At 39.8% G+C, this 17,651-nt stretch overlaps 1 protein-coding gene across 8 annotated transcripts in view; it reads right to left on the reverse strand.

Moving 5' to 3' along the window:
* Positions 1–1,293: 1,293 nt before the first annotated feature.
* The window catches only part of LOC144593813 (Krueppel-like factor 3), a 93,918-nt gene continuing 77,560 nt past the window's right edge, over positions 1,294–17,651 (reverse strand). For all 8 annotated transcript variants that reach the window (XM_078399959.1, XM_078399980.1, XM_078399934.1 and 5 more), the window contains 2 exons: positions 7,991–8,154; positions 1,294–6,940 (listed from right to left, as the gene is read on the reverse strand). In XM_078399959.1, the coding sequence (XP_078256085.1) occupies positions 6,759–6,940; positions 7,991–8,154 (346 nt within the window). In that variant the 3' untranslated portion in view covers positions 1,294–6,758. The remainder of the gene's footprint in view (positions 6,941–7,990; positions 8,155–17,651) is intronic.

Consider the following 17,651-nt stretch of genomic DNA (forward strand, 5'->3'; position numbering starts at 1 on the left):
TTAATTGGCTGGGTAAATGTAAAAATTGTCCCTAGTGGGTGTAGGATAGTGTTAATGTACGGGGATCGTTGGGCGGCACGGACCTGGTGGGCCGAAAAGGCCTGTTTCCGGCTGTATATATATGATATGATATGATATATGTGCGTTTTAATACTCCTCCAACTATAATTTTAAAAATAATTTTAAACTTAAAACTTATTTTTGGCAAGTTGTGATTGATAGCTAAATAAGCATTCTACTTAAAGGGCAGGTGTGATGCAGGTAAGCTGGGGGGCAAGACCTCACCATTTCTTACACTGCAGTCCACTGCTGGGGTTAAAAGTGGCCCTTAGTTTAGTTTAGTTTAGAAATACCTCATGGAAACAGGCCCTTTGGACCACCGAGTCCGCACCGAACAGCGATCCCCATACGCTAGCACTATCCGACACACTGGGGACAATTTTTACCGAAGCCAATTAACCTACACATCTGTACGTCCTTGGAGCGTGGGAGGAGACCGGAGCACCTGAAGAAAACCTATGTGGCCACAGGGAGAATGTGCAAACTCCATACAGACAGCACCTGTAATCAGGATTGAACCCGGGTCTCTGGCGCAGTAAGGTGCACCACTCCCACTGCACCACCATGCCGCCCACAAATAGAAGGCTGCACTGTGTATCATGCTGCAAGTGAGGGCTAGAATGCAGTTGGACAAAGTTCCAGTGGTGCCAAATCTCCCCCATATCCCAATGTGTTTTGGATTGGCTCCCTATGGAACTAGGTTAACTTGGCGCCAAGATGTGTTCAATTCAGTTTAGTGATACAGCGTGGAATCAGGCCCTTTGGCCCAGAGTTCGCACTGACCAGCGATCCCTGCACATTAACACTGCCCTACACACGATAGGGACAATTTTACATTTACACCAAGCCAATTAACCTATACGTCTTTGGAGTGTGGGAGGAAACTGAAGATCTTGGAGAAAACCCACGCAGGTCAAGGAGAGACCGTACAAACTCTGCACAGACAAGCACCCGTAGTCAGGTTTGAACCTGGGTCTCTAGAGCTGTAAGGCAGTAGCTCTATCGCTATGCCACTGTACAGCCTATATTGATTGTATTGATTGTTGTGGAATATTTATTGCTCTTTGCTAAGAATCTCGTCTTTTATTATATTATCTCTGCTCTGATTTTTACTAACCAACGTTCATATACGCATTGTATATGATGAGAATTCAGGATTTGCTTCATGATTCGGTGGAACATTACAAAACATGCTGATAGTATTAAACAAAAGAATAGGTTTCTTTGTGTATATAGAGTTTTATTGACAGATGTACAATACATATATATTGAATACAGAATAAGAAGACTGTACAGTACAAATTTGTGTTCACAGTTTGATATGACAAAATGTCATTACTAAACTCCCATGGGACAATCAGAAATGTTGAAGTAGTAAAAATATCTTTAAAATTTCACATCTTTAATTATACTGACTGCAGACACTATTAAATGATTTAAATAAAGTTAACATGACTTAATATAAACCCCGAATTACTCTTGAAATATAATCCTATGTTGTTCTATATTTTCCAGCACAAGTTACTGCTGAAGCTGATAGCAATAATCTGCTGGAGTATTCAAAAGCAGGCTTGCAGAGATGCTGACCAGATGAGAAAATCTGTCATGTAAACAGTGGAATGCTGAACACCTACAGGTGAAAGTACACAATGGTGGGGACAGCAGAGAATTATTTTCACAAATGGGATAATTGAACATAATTATTTTCAGTGAAATTTCTACGATTTTCACAAGAATTTAAAATAAAATTTCGAGAAGGTGCTGGAGATTTGAGATAAAAAATGAAAATACTGGAAACACTCAGCAGGTCATGTGGCATCTCTGGAAAGAGGAACAGAATTAAAGGAAACACAAGAGACTGCAAATGCTGAAATCTGGAACAGAAAAAAACGGAATCTGGTGCAAAAACCAGCTGCTGGAGGAACTCAGCAGATCAGGCAGTAGCTGTGGAGCGTAAGGGGTAAATTGTGTTTTGGGTCACGACCCTGCACGAAGACTGGGTTAACAGAGTTAACGTTTCAGGTCAAAGTCCCTTTGCCAGATGCTAAGTGTTTCCAGCATTTTCAGTATTAATTCAAAATACATTTTTGAAAATTAGGTGGGGGTTTTTTTAGCAGTTAGTTAGTTTTTGTTTATCCCTGATGCAGTGGTCACATCAGAACCCATCTGGCACTGCACAGAAAATCTGGAAAGGCTGGAGAGGTTTGGGGGGGTTTGAGGGGCAGACGGCACCTGGACAGGGTTGTACCACTGCCACAATGCCAATTGATTCTCTTTTTCCTCACCGTTCTAGTGCCTCATTAGATGCTGCTGAAATTCATTCAATGGATGAAGTTTGTTTGTAGATTTGGAATTGATCATTCAAACTTGTGAATGGCCGTGGTAATAATTCATTTTCAACAGCATCCCTTTGAACATAATTTGATAACTGTTTTTTTTAAAGTTATTTTTTCCACTTCCTACAGATGGGAGCATATGAAATTTGTTTCAGCAAAAAAAAGATTTTCCCGTGGCATTCCCCACATCCCCAAAAAACGTCAAATTTATCAATGAATGGAGCCATTATTGAGGAATTAATTTAGTTTCTAGTCAACTAAACAGAATATTGCAATGATTGCTGTGCAATAAAAACAATGTAGGGTGTGCATATGTTAATAGCTCTACATATTAAAATTAAATTTCCAAAGAATGGATATTTTTAAGGCAGAGATAGATAATTTTTTGATTAGGACACGTGTCAGGGGTTATGGGGAGAAGGCAGGAGAATGCGGTTGAGAGGGAAAGATAGATCAGCCATGATTGAATGGCGCAGTAGACTTGATGGTCGAACGGCCTAATTCTGCTCCTTATCAGTTATGAATTTATGAACATAAATATATATTTTAAAAGAATGGGATTGAAAGCTGCATACACTTTCTAATAAATATCATTCCCCTGCACAGTATGACTGATCACCTCTGGCATGTTTACCAGGATTGGTCCAAAGCTCTTTTTATAATAGTTCTTGTATATGCTATTATGAAAATTAAAAGAAAAACCTATTTTGTTAACAGCATGACCTTTTATTTCATCTATTCAGCATCACTTTTATTTTATTAAGTGTCACAATAAGCTTCTCTAGCTATTATCCCCAAACCAACATTCTAAACCAAAATGTATGTTACCCTAAAAAAAATAATAAAAATTCACATTTCAGGTATCTAAGCTGAGAAGAATAGATTCAAAATGTGCATGCCATCCAAATCCCCCTTTCCACCTCTGTATATGACAGCACATAGGGGGGGGTGTTTCATGGTCTTTTAAAACTCTTATTGCTTTGTTTATCTTTTAAAGCAGCGAGGCTTTACTTACAGCTGCCTCTTAAAAAAAACTATCCCCGCATTTATTATTCCTGATGTGAACATTACCTGATTGCACCCATTTTCAAGTGCATTTTATTTAAAATTCTGTGGCAGATCACCCACTCTGCTTTCCTTACAGGAAATAAGTCGCTCTTTGATATGAAAGACAGGAGGATGACGACTCTTGTCTACCAGGCAGGCCAGCTGCCATGAATTGCTATGTCTACTTATTTCTATGTGCAGCGACATTTTACCAGGTTGTACGTGAATCTACTGGTCTCTACTGTTCTTGCTCTATTGCACAGAATGTAACATCATGTGCCCCTGATGCCAAACATCATCCTTAATTCAAGTCTGGACAGGTATTCCTATTAGCAATGTCCTACACACAAACTGTTGCTTTGAAGAATTACACCCAGAATATTTACTCTTCACAGCATTGACATGTTGGTTGAAACGGTGAACTCCGGTTTGGCTATAAATTCACCTTCACACCTGCATGGACGCGGATTCTAACCTTCCGGTGCCATTGCATGATGACCCATCAAATATGAGTTTTGATCCTCCTAGATCTAATTTTCCAGGCGGTGAAATTCTTATCTTTGTAGAAACCTTACTTCAGAGGTTATGATGATAAATTAAAAACCCAAGTTCTCAACCAAAGTGAATTGAAAGAGAATGCTAATCTACCTCCAATTAGGTCCCTGAACTGCTTGGTCTACTGTTGGGCTGCAGTTTACAGATCTAGATAACTTGATCCCCCACTCTCCCTGAGTTTGCTTAAAAAGTATTTACTCTTCACTTGCAGTCATTGGATAGTGGTGGCCCATGTAACTGTTGATGACTTCAGAGCCATATCCTTCCCCGACAGCTGTGCATGCCAATGCTTTGCAGCAGATCTTGATTATAAATGGAAATTCCTATCGCTTTCATTCTTCCCGAGGCACTGATTGTAGAACTCCAGTGTTACCAGGGATGTCAGGGGTGGAATTAACTAATTGTCTACAAGTTGGGGACTGACTTTATTACCATTTTACTTTTCGTGGCTTAGTCTCAAACTGGTCAGTGTTTTTAACAACATCAGTTAAAATAAATGCTGTATCTCAAATTGCTAGAATATAATTTATGCAATATAATAAAGTTAGTTGCATTAAAGTGATTATTGATTTAATTAAAAATTCAAATAGGTTCAGTGGTCACAAAATATTTTCCCAAAGCTTGAAGGATGATTGAAAACTGATGTGATGATGATTATTTATAGTCAGTCTGAAAAAAAGGGGAAATAATTTGAGGATGTGTATTTTAAACACTGTGATTTATGGCTGAACATGTTAGCAGTATGTGTTTTGCAAACATATTTTTACATTTGATTGGAATTTTTATTCATGATAGTCCATTTGCTTCTTAGTCCATCATTTTGCATTACTGTTAATTTAAAAGCTTGAATGAAAACTCCCCAAAAAAAAACTACTGGAAAAATTTGTTGTGAATTAATTTGAAAAGTCATTTCAATTCTGTTAAAGTTTACTTCTGAAAATATGGAACTAACAGGAAAATTAGGATTTTGATGTACTACTTTTTCAAATCTTTTTCGTGGCTGTACCAGTAATGTTACACAAACCACCGTTGACATCTGCCCATTGGTATACGTGAAAAAATGTTCTGCCATTTAAACTTAAGAGTGTTCATCTTGTTGAATGGCTACAATGAGTGCTTACACAATCTTAACAAATGCAAGCAATGAACTAATAATGAAAATATTGAAACAAGAGTCAACATGAAAGACGTTCTTTGAGCAGCTTAATATTATTACCCCAAGATAATTTAAAAGTAAGATATTACAAATGTGGCCTTAAATGCCTTATTTGGCAGATTATATTTTCTTACACTAATTTCCCCAATTTTTCTTTCCCACTGATTGCACCTAGTTCTTCCACGATGTTCAGGGATTGAACTTACTGGAACACAACTACTACATTTTGTTCATGCAACATCCTCCTAGCCAATGGAATATGTCAAGAATATCTATATAAATACAAATGTGTTAAGTTGTTTGAATAATTGATGATATGAACTGAAATATTTGAAAAAAAATCCTTTTTCACTCAGTGGATCAAACAGTACTTGTAGTTGAATTATGTTTATCTATTGTCCACAAAAGAATATCAAGAATGTTAAATTTAATTCATGATTACCAGACTTTTTAAATGAGGTGTAAGACTTTTTAATAAAACCACCTGTGGTATAAGGAAGAAAAAATTGGCAAATTAGTGCATTACTGGCTGTTTGTCAAAAATGTTATATTGTTAATTTACTGACAATTTTGCGTGTTGCAAGTAAATATTGAACACATAGATTTTTCTTTCATATTAAAACCATTTGATCTCCAAACCCCCTTTTCATGTGTCCGTGCCCACTTTTTTATGTTGATTAACATGACCTAAAAGTAAAAATATCTCAACCGGTCAATGATGAAATGATAGGCAATGTAGTGCAGGACAAAGACTATATCACCAAACTCAGGGGTACCATATTTTCATTTCTTCCTTTTCCTTTATCGGGCTTGAAAATGTGAAACTTCAACTCAGGAGAATGGAAACACTGGTTTTTGATTGACAAAATTACTGGAAGTTACAAGTCCTGTCGGCTTTCGAGTATGAAACAATATGAAGAAAAGCCATTGTGGGTGAATCTTGGGTGCTTAACTTCATTAGTTCACACGCGTTGACTTTGAAATACAAATATAACTACTGAAGCTAGCAGTTGGGAGTTGATCTTCAATGAAAATACTGAAGAACTGTCACAGGACAGTTGGAAAGTTGGCGATGAGGGTGATGGTGTGCAGGATTCCTCTAGTCTCGTCTTGAGGCCTTTCCTTCTTTCACAGTTGTTCGGAGTGATTTTCCCGATATCCTCCACCCTTACAACAAAAAGATTGCAATCCAATATGTAAACCAGTTTGCACAATAAGACACAGTTTTAATAATGGTTTGACCAAAAAAAATCAATTTTAGATGAGGTGTAATTTCGGTGAAGTAAGAGGTGAAGAACAGCAGTCTACAGCGAAGAGGGAATCTCTCTGGCAAGAACGTAAAAGGCTGATGATCATAGGAAATTCTGGCAATTTCAATGAACAAATGAGACAACAAAGTGGGGAATGCTGCGCACTAATGTAAAGACACCCTTGTTGTGAACCACGGCTCCTGCACTTAACAAACAAGTTTTGTTTGCGTTTCTGGTACTGAAAAAATCGAAGTGTTCATCTGTTGAAGGATTCGGCCCAGCTGAATCTTGGTTAAGAAAAACTATGCGAATAGTTTGCATCTGGTCTGGAATATATTGCGAACAGTGACACACTCAGACCAGCATGTGACGCTTTCTGTGCAGGGCAAGGTGGTCCGAGCGAGAGAAGCTGCGGTCGCAGTCCGGGCACTGGAAGGGTTTGATGCCGGTGTGTTTCCGGAAATGCCTGGTCAACTCATCCGAACGGGCAAACTTCCACGTGCAACCTTCCCAAGTACACTTGTATGGCTTCTCACCTTCGGGAACAAGGAAAAATGTAAGTTCAGACATAACACAGACTTTGTAGTCATTACAGTACTTAAACAGTACACATAGCTTTAAAGTGAGAGGGTTCAAAGGGGATGTGTGGGCCAAGTTTTATGTATGCGAATATGAATGTGTTTGTTATGTATGTGCAGTGAATGCCTGGAACTTGTTGTTGGGGGTGGTGGTGGAGGCAGAAACGATAGTAGTATTGAAGGGAATTTCGGATTTGCAGAGAATGGAAGGATACGGATGTGTTGGGAGATTAGAGTTCGTCTTGGCATTATGTTTGGCACAGACATTATGGGCCAAAGGGCCTGTTCTTTCTCTGCACTGTTCAATGCTCTATATTCAATAATGAAAACCCAGATTCTAAAAAAGCAAATGTAACTCATAATAAACGTTGACCTTGGATTAATTTGGTTCAAAGATTATTTACTATTTCAACTTGATTCATCACACTATGCCTTGTGAAGTCAGTAAAGTTTTAAAACCGTTAGAAATACCCCTTGAAATTCTGGGTTATATAAACAAGAATGAATGGTACATACTTATAGCCTGCCTGCAGGTGCTTAATGAATTAAATGATGGTATATCGATTTGTTAAGACAAGTGCTCACTGCTGACCACTAAGTTCATGCTGTATTCAAACAGAATATGCATTACTTTAAATCCAATAAATACGAGAAGAGCAGCAAAATAGTAGAATTGCAGGAGGATTGAACAATCTGATTGTTAGAACTGGCAGGCAAAGTTGATGCATAAATCACAATCACAAACTAAACGTTTCCCAGAGAAACAATTAATTCAAGTTCAAACAACGCTCAGCATTGCCTCTTCAGGACGTTCCGCAGAAACTAGTAAAACCCTGCCTGAAATTCAGGGTTGTATTCTTCAAATGTTTATCTATCAAGGGGACAACTTGATTAAAGTGACCAGGACCTGAAGGGTCTTTGTACAGTATATTCAAAATGTGGGCTTATTTTGAAACATCTTTACACAATGCACAACAATATCTCAGTTACAATAGTCCTTCTTCTTACCTGTGTGTGTGCGCCTATGTGCCTTGAGGTGTGAACTCTTTGTGTACACTTTGTTGCATCCGTCGAAGTCACATCTGTGTATGCGACGCTTCCTCTGGGTTTCAGGCGATTCAATAGGATGTGGTCTTCCAGCAGTATGAACGATAACTGAAGGAGTATGACTCCTGAAAGAAGGGAGTCTTTGATGAGTTCAGAGTTCAACTAAACAACCATCAATAGATTATACATATAGTATTTTGACAATAATCCATCTGCATATTGAGCTCACAAAAAAATATATCCACATTTTACCCAGACTCAGCATTGAACATACATTTTGCATAAATGTACTCAACTGTAATTGTTCCTTGTAAAGATTGTTTAAAGGTCAGAGTGGTTAGTCATTTATTCAGTTCAGAATGTTTAGTTTAGAGATACAGCATGGAAACAGGCTCTTCGGCCCACAAGTCCATGCTGACCATCGATCACCCGATCATATTAGTTCTATGTTATCCCACTTTCTCATCGGTTTCCTACACACGGGGGTCAATTTATAGAGGGCAACTAACTTACAAACAGGAAACTAGGGCATCTGGAGGAAACCCACACGGTCACAGTGAGAACGTGCAAATTCCACACAGATAGCACCCGAGGCCAGGATTGAACCTGGGTCTCTGGTGCTGTGAGACAGTGGCTCTACCATCTGCCCCACTGTGCCACACATTCTGTCCTGTTCACAGAAAACAAGCCCATGAATCTCTGAATTCCCAGATGTTTGACATTAATCCACTTCTTTATGGAGGATCACCAATGAACATCCTCAGCATTTTATGTTAATTCACAATTCATTCACAAGGCATTATGGAAATAAATTTGGTTCATATATTAATGGTTCATATTGTCCAAGCAGGTTAAACCAACAGTATTGCTCAAAGAATTATTAAGGATTTTGGCTTAAGGAATTTTAGAAGGAAGATGCTGTTTTGTATTTTCCCTCCATGGATAGGAGTACCTTCTGCCAAAGTTCATTCCTTTGTACATCACCTTATTAAAAGTTTATATTGGTGGACAAACATCAAACATGGCTATAATAATTGTTGCCATCGGAATTAGTCTGAAAAAAGGACTCCAACCAAAATGTCACCTGTCCATTTCTTCCCCAGGTGCTGCCTGACTTGCCGAGTTCCTCCAGCACTTTGTGTTTTCCTCAAGATCCCAGCATCTGCTTTTTCTGGTGTCTACATTATGTTTTAGCATGTTTTTAGTCACCTTATCTTTCACAATACAAGGCACATTTCTCTCTTGTTTTAGCTTATAAATTAGCTTACATGTGCAAAAGATTGAGATGCCTACACTGGGGAAGGGATGATGAATCATGAAGAATAGATGTCACTGACTTACAAGCTGCTTCTGATACCAAAATGCAGAAAATACTATTTTTTTTGCAAAGGAACATGATGTTTATTTGAATCCATTGTTCAAAAGCATGATGAATAATTATATTCAGATAACATCTTTTTATGATCTCTTGGCACCAAAGACTAGGTTAACCAGTTCCCAAGTAGAATGTGAACAAAAGCTTGTTTATTTAGAGCAATGAGCACCTGTAAAAGGCGCTCATGGACACAAAATGACACACAAAGGACACACAAAGACACAAAATGGAATCAGGTCCTTCGCCAACCTTTGAACATCCGTTAACACTAGTTCTAGGTTATCTCAATTTTGCATCCATCCACTCTCTACACATTAAGGGCGATTTACAGAGGCCTATTATCCTACAAACCTGCCCATCTTTAGGATGTGGGAGGAAACCCACGCAGTCACAGGGTAAAAGTGCAAACTCCACACAGACAGCACCCGAGGTCAGGATCGAACCTGGGTCACTGGCACTGTGGGGCATCAACACCGCCGTTGTACCATTATGCTGCCAATATTAGTTCGATTGAACTGGGCATTCCACATTAGTTGGGAGCATCCAGATTGATATAATTTCTATCTCAAAATGAGTGGGAAGCCACTCATGTAGTTGCTGTAGTTGTTATATGGTTATATGGTTATAAGGAGTAATGCTTCCTCACAGGAGCTTCAGAAAAAATTGCTACTGCTATTATGGAGCAGAAAGAGGCCATTTGACCCATCACATCTATTCCCCACAGACCAGTCCCATTGGTTGGACAAAGGCCAGAGCTGAAAAAAAATAAAAAATGAGATAAGGATAGAGGAGTGCAAATTGTGATGCCACCAGAAGAAAAAATATAGGTAGAAGGGAAGATGAAGAGAAGCAATGGGTGCGAGTCCATGTGGGGCACAGAGAAAATGGCGTGGGGAAGGAGAGGGGAGATAAGGGGTTTGCAGGTTGGTTATCCCATTAGGTTGTAAGCTACCCAAGAGGAATGTGAGGTGCTGTTCCTCCATGTTGCAGTGGCCTCACTCTGATAATGGAGGAGGCCCAGGAGAGAAATATCAGGGGAATGGGAAGGGGAGTTTAAATGGTTAGCAACCGGTTAGCAAAGATCGTGCAGGCCTTGGCTGACTGAGCGCAAATGTATGATGAAACGGTTGCCGAGTCTATGCTTGTTCTCGCCAATGTAAAGCAGTCCACATCGGGAACACCAGATGCAGTAGATGAGGTTAGAGGAGGAATGTGTGAACCTCTCTCTCTCTCTCTCTCTCACCTGGAAGGTCAGCTGGGGACCCTGGTGAGGAAGGAGGTGCAGGGACATCTCAAGATGCTGCCTGACCCGCTGAGTTACTCCAACCCTTTGTGTTTTTTTTAAACTTGTGACAGACAATTAAAATACCTCACCAATATCGCTCATATGTTACGGACTTTTTTGAAGATTTAGGCGTCTTGAATATTTTAGGTGTACCATCATTCTTTGAAGACACAGCCAGCAATGAAGGAATAATTCAAATTGGAGACAGTAAGTCTGCTGACTTGAAGGAACACAGATCTCAAAGGGTTATTGTAAAGAAAGAGTTTACAGAGTCAGGGAAGAAAGACCAGAGAGGGATTTGACAAACAAGAATAAAAAATGGAAAACTGCAGCTTGGCAGTTTCCTGGCTATTTTTAAGAGAACAGTGCAGACTAAGATCCAAGGAACACAATCCCATCATTCCCATTTCCTCTCCCTCATTTCCTGGAACTCTACCTCCTACTTCTCTGCAGGCCTACAATTTATTTTATGTACATGAAATGCTATCTGACCTCAATGGACCTCTGCCCCCAACATCAGCCACAGACCAGCTGCATTAAAGGATAGCATTGAGGTGAGGAAAAGCGTGGTGGAGGGAAAAGGTGATCTTCAATATGTGCTGATACTCCCATCACGTTTTGTACATGTCTTGAAGTGTTTTGGAAGTGAAATGACTGCAAGTTAATGTTTATTACATCACCTGGCATAATTGGCCTGGATTGCTGCGCTAATTAGCCCATCTATCGATCAGTTCAAAATATTCTGCTCAGCGTTCTGAGCCAGGACAGGCACGGCGACAATGCAAAGATTAGGGATGATCAGTGAGGCTGGTAACATTTTGCATTGACGTGCATCAGACTAAAAGGGCATGAACAAAGATGGGGCAAAGAAAAATGATTGCAAATGTTTTGGGCATGTGACTCAGAATCATGTTCATAAGTGACAGGAGCAGAATTAGGCCCTTCGGCCCATCAAGTCGACTCCGCCATTCAATCATTCCCATCTATCTTTCCCTCCTAACCCCATTCTCCTGCTCTCTCACCACACCCCTAACACCCGTACTAATTAAGAATCTATCTATATCTGCCTTAAAAATATCCATTGACTTGGGTCTCCACAACCATCTGTGGCAATGAATTCCATGATGAATCCGTCTTTGCCCCATAATTGTGTCTCCTGGAGCACTTCGGTGAATTGTGCTTTTTTAAAACCAATGTCAGGTAGCACCTGTTCCCCTTTCATGAGAGACCCAGTTTCAGTCAGAAGGGAGCAGGAAGTGTGGTACATGTGCATCCGAAAAGATCAGACAGGTTTGCGTGAGTTCTGCTGGAAGTTCCCAATCCAATTTACCAAAAGGCCCAGCTTCACCCAGAAATGATTGCTAATGTAATTTATTCCAGGTAAAGTTGATTTTGAATTGCAATGCTGAATAAAAACTAGTATAATTTCTCAGAAATTGTACATTTTACACCAGACTGCTAATTATAAATTGTACGTATAACTACATTTCAGTTTATAATTGTATGACTGATTGTGTGAGGTCGAGAAAGCTATGATTATAATCATAGCTTATTTCTGTTGCTCTCAATCTTCTACAGATTTCAATTATTTATTGCCAGGTTCTTTTTCTTATTATATTGAATTATGCAGTATCAACAGCAAAGCGATTTTTTAAACTTTAAATTCTCACGAATGAATTCAGCAAACAAGTGCATCATCATTGAGGACTCTTGTTTATACCTTTGAGTTTTGATTGGAAGTGAAATGACAGCAATTTCCTTTAAACACATAACACAGCAATAGTGGCCTGGATATCTGGGCAAATCAGCCTTCTGATAAAGTTAAAAATATTCTGCCACTACAATGAAGTTTTCAAGGCAAGCAGGTTTAAACACGAAGGGGATTTTTAACGGTCATCCACGGCATCAGTCATTAACGGTCATAACGGCATCAGTTATTATCTTACATATCCTCAGGGGTCCTGACAGGGTAGATGTGGAGAAGATTCTTCATCTAGTGGCAGAAATAGGCTCAATGTTTTTAACAACAGGTTGGATATAAGGCAGGGATGAGGTGGGATTTGTTTCTCACAAGTTGCTAGTTATTTGGAATTCCCTTGCTCAAAGGGGCATTGGAGGCAGTCTTTGAATATTTTTACAGTAGAAGTAAATGTATTTGTTATAAACAAGGAGATTGATGTTACTGAGAACATGGTTACAATTAAATGTCAGACGCATATTGAATAACAGATTAGACTTGAGGGGTCACGTTGCCAATTTTTGCATTGTGTGTGGGTTTGCATGTAAATCCAGATGAGCTGGTCACAATGTGTAGGAGGGAACTGCAGATGCTGGATTACACCAAAAAAAGACACAAAATGCTGGAGTAACTCAGTAGGACAAGCAGCATCTCTGGAGAAAAGGAATAGAAGGAATTCAGACTGAAGAAGTGTTTCAACACGAAACATTACCTATTCATTTTCTGCGGAGATGCTGCCTAGCCTGCTGAGCTACCCCGGTAGTTTGAGTCTATCTTTGGTATAAACCAGCATCTGCAGTTCCTTCCTACACATTGTGACCAGCTCAGAAGATAGACACAAAATGCTGATTACAGTTGAATGCTGCTACTCCAGGCACCACATGCAATAAAGTGGTCATTACATCCAAGAAGGGGGGTAACTTTTTCACACAAAGGGTGGCGGGTGTATGGAACAAGCTGCCCGAGGAAATAGTTGAGGCAGGGACTGTCCCAACATTTAAGAAACAGTTGGAGTGAGAGTCAGATCAAAGCACCAGAAAGGATGGGATTCCTTCTGCGGGACAAGGTGCTCAATGAGGAAGGTGTTGGGACCCGAAGGAGAGAGCGACAATGTTGGGGAAATGTTCAAGTCAAAGAACATTTCCCATCAGCCACCTTGCAGTACGAGCGACTAGGCTTGTATACACTAGAATTTAGAAGGATGAGAGGGGATCTTATCGAAACATATAAGATTATTAAGGGGTTGGACATGTTAGAGGCAGGAAACATGTTCCCAATGTTGGGGGAGTCCAGAACCAGGGGCCACAGTTTAAGAATAAGGGGTAGGCCATTTAGAACGGAGATGAGGAAAAACTTTTTCAGTCAGAGAGTTGTAAATTTGTGGAATTCTCTGCCTCAGAAGGCAGTAGAGGCCAATTCTCTGAATGCATTCAAGAGAGCTAGATAGATCTCTAAAGGATAGCGGAGTCAGGGGGTAAGGGGAGAAGGCAGGAAAGGGGTACTGATTGAGAATGATCAGCCGTGATCACATTGAATGGCGGTGCTGGCTCGAAGGGCCGAATGGCCTACTCCTGCACCTATTGTCTATTGTCTAAAATAGTGCCAAAGGGCTGAGAAACTAAAACACCTCGTCATGACAATTTTAAGCTTTTGTGATTTAAAAAAAAACCTGTGAACCTTTGGTATATTCCCTGCTACATTTAACCTCATTATCTTAGGTGTTGACACTCAGTATGAAGTGTCTGCCATGTATTGATCTGATAAATATAAAACATGCTAAAATTATTCTTCATTTCATTATTAAATGACACTTAGATTTTAAAAATATTCTGTTAATGTACCTCTAGGGGAAAGGATTGATTCAAGACGATACTAACCGTGACATCTCATTTAAATGATAAAGACTACTCCTTCCTCATCCTAGTGAATGGTTCACCCCTGAAGATTGCTCAGACAAGTAGAATCTATGCAATGAACTGATATATCGTTCTGGATTACAATGTATGAAAAATGAATGCTGACAATTTCTCAGATAGAACACAAAATGCTGGAAATATTCAGTGAGCTGGGAAACATTTACGGAGCGAGAACCTGAATTAATATTTTGATGAAGAAACAAGTATCTGCAGATGCTGGAATCTTGAGAAAAATACAGAGTGCTGGAGTAACTCAGTGGTTCAGGCAGCATCTCTGGAGGGAATGGACAGGCAAGATTTTGTATCGGGACCCTTCTTCAGACTGAACCCGCTTATTTACTTTTGCATTTTGTGCTTTAATTAACTATTTGATGATGGTTCTGCTGAAAGGTTATTACCCTGAAAGGTTAACTGTTGCTCTTTTCACAGATGCTGCCTGGTCTGCTGAATACTTCCAGCATTTTCTGTTTTTATTTCAGACTTGCCACACTTGCAGATTTTTAATTGGTTTTGCATTGACATATTTTCATATAGATTTATCAAAGATGCTGTGTAATTATCTAAGTATTGTATGTGTCAACTGGACATAAAAGTGAAAAGTTTACACCCATGACATCAGTCTCTTATTCCCAAAAACTATTTCCACACCTATTGACAAATGAGGGGTTGCTGCTATTATGCTCAATGTTACACCCTAATGGTTATAGCAAGATTAAAGGACCAGCTTGAATCTAAAGATAATTTAAATAATTATTTTACTACCAACAAAAACCTAAAATTAAACCAGATTTTAAAATTGTGTTTTTTAAATGAAATAAATATAGCAGGTCCATGTTAAATTTATTTTCAGCAGTATTTTACTAAAATAAATACCTCCCGGGACCAATGTTAACACTGCGGGACAATATTCCTGGAACATTCCTTTTTCAAGATTTCCACTCTATAGAACTGATCTCTTTCCGTACAAATATGTGTCCATCGTGTTTGGATATTGGCAGGGCCATGTACTTTTTTTTTCTGATTCTACAAACTGCTCCTCCATTTCCTTTGCAGTCTGTAAAAGTTCAGACCTCTGGATTTTTACTGTTGGAGCCACTCCTTCAATGTGCTATTAAATATTTCCTGTTGTTTTGATACAGCCCATAGGGTGTGGCTTCTCTCAAACATTGATGTCAACACCTAAAAGTAGATTTAACTGTGGGCCCCACCCACAGGATGTCCGCTGTGGAGTCACCGCCTCAGAAGTAGATTTCCAAAGGCTCTTTTGTTTGTCCAGCCTCTGAAGCATAAAGTGTTTCAATAGAAGTTGACTTGTAATTCGTTTATCTGCTAAAAAGGTTGGTGTGAGATTTGAGGGACATGCTTTATATCAAAAATGATCATGTTGCTAAAATTAGCTTGGAAAGAAATCACACATTTTTAAGTATGACCTCTGGCAGAACTAATTATCAGCATCTTTTTACCATCAATTAACCCATTAAGCAGTTGATTATTCTGACCTTTTTTTAGACTAATCCTTTTTAATATATTAATGGTCATAGAAGATCATCATTGGTTCTTGTTTGTTGATGGTGGGCTTGGATCTTAGTCTGCACTGTTCTCTTAAAAATAGCCAGGAAAGTGCCAAGCTGCAGTTTTCCATTTTTTATTCTTGTTTGTCAAATCCCTCTCTGGTCTTTCTTCCCTGACTCTGCAAACTCTTTCTTTACAATAACCCTTTGAGATCTGTGTTCCTTCAAGTCAGCAGACTTACTGTCTCCAGTTTGAATTATTCCTTCATTGCTGGCTGTGTCTTCAAAGAATGATGGTACACCTAAAATATCCAAGACGCCTTATCTTCAAAAAGTCCATAAAATATGAGCGATATTGGTGAGGTATTTTAATTGTCCGTCATAAGTAAAAAAAAAACACAAAGGGTTGGAGTAACTCAGCGGGTCAGGCAGCATCTTGAGATGTTCCTGCACCTCCTTCCTCACCAGGGTCCCCAGCTGACCTTCCAGGTGAGAGAGAGAGAGAGAGAGAGAGAGAGAGAGAGAGAGAGAGAGAGAGAGAGTTCACATGTTCCTCCTCTAACCTCATATCATATATCATATCATATATATACAGCCGGAAACAGGCCTTTTCGGCCCACCAAGTCCGTGCCGCCCAGCGATCCCCGTACATTAACACTATCCTACACCCACTAGGGACAATTTTTACATTTACCCAGCCAATTAACCTACATACCTGTACGTCTTTGGAGTGTGGGAGGAAACCGAAGATCTCGGAGAAAACCCACGCAGGTCACGGGGAGAACGTACAAACTCCTTACAGTGCAGCACCCGTAGTCAGGATCGAACCTGAGTCTCCGGCGCTGCATTCGCTGTAAAGCAGCAACTCTACCGCTGCGCTACCGTGCCACCCTACTGCATCTGGTGTTCCCGATGTGGACTCCTTGACATTGGCGCGAACAAGCATAGACTTGGCAACCATTTCGTCATACATTTGCATGGCAAATGCAAAGCACCAACTTAGCAGTCACATAGTCTGTGATTTGTCATTAAATCCTGACACACCACATTAAATAGTGAAACCATGATCCATTCTCCCACATCCGTCAGAATTCACAAAGAAGTGTCTCATTCAGGCGTTTATAGTTACAAGGTAGAGTTTTCAATGACTTGACATTCTCTCTCTGCAGCAGACCCCTCAGGGTTAAAGATAGCTTCTCTTCTATTTCGTTCTGACGGGGCTGGTGAGGCTGATGCGGGAGCCACAGAATTGGACAGAGACAGGGCAGGAGGAACCTGATGGGCTGAGGGTGTGGTTAATCCCAGGAAGATTTGTTTCTTCCACTGTTTTCTTTGTGTTTCTGTTTGCTTCTGACAAAACTGCACAGCATCCGTTGCCAGCAAACTCTTGGGAGGAAACATTCATATCCGACAAATGCAGAAAATAGTACGTAATCAAAATAGGTGGATGTGCTTTTATAATTTGAAGTACAATTTGGAGTATCTTTTGATCTTTCAAATTTCCCCTGAATGTCAGAGTGAGAAGAGACTGCAAACAGGTAAGGTAAATTATTGTGGTAAATAAACACATTTCAACACCTCCCTTACCTTAGACCCATCAAAAATGAACACCAAAGATATTTTAGACAATAAGAAAACTTAAGAAGTAGTTCTGAAACTCCCCCTCCCACTCCCAGTCTGACCTTTCTGTCATGGGCCTCCTCCAGTGCCATAGTGAGGCCCACCAGAAATTGGAGGAACAGCACCTCATATTTCGCTTGGGCAGCTTGCAGCCCAGCGGTATGAACATTAACTTCT

This window comes from Rhinoraja longicauda, chromosome 1, assembly GCF_053455715.1.
Source record: "Rhinoraja longicauda isolate Sanriku21f chromosome 1, sRhiLon1.1, whole genome shotgun sequence".
Classification (NCBI taxonomy): domain Eukaryota; kingdom Metazoa; phylum Chordata; class Chondrichthyes; order Rajiformes; family Arhynchobatidae; genus Rhinoraja; species Rhinoraja longicauda.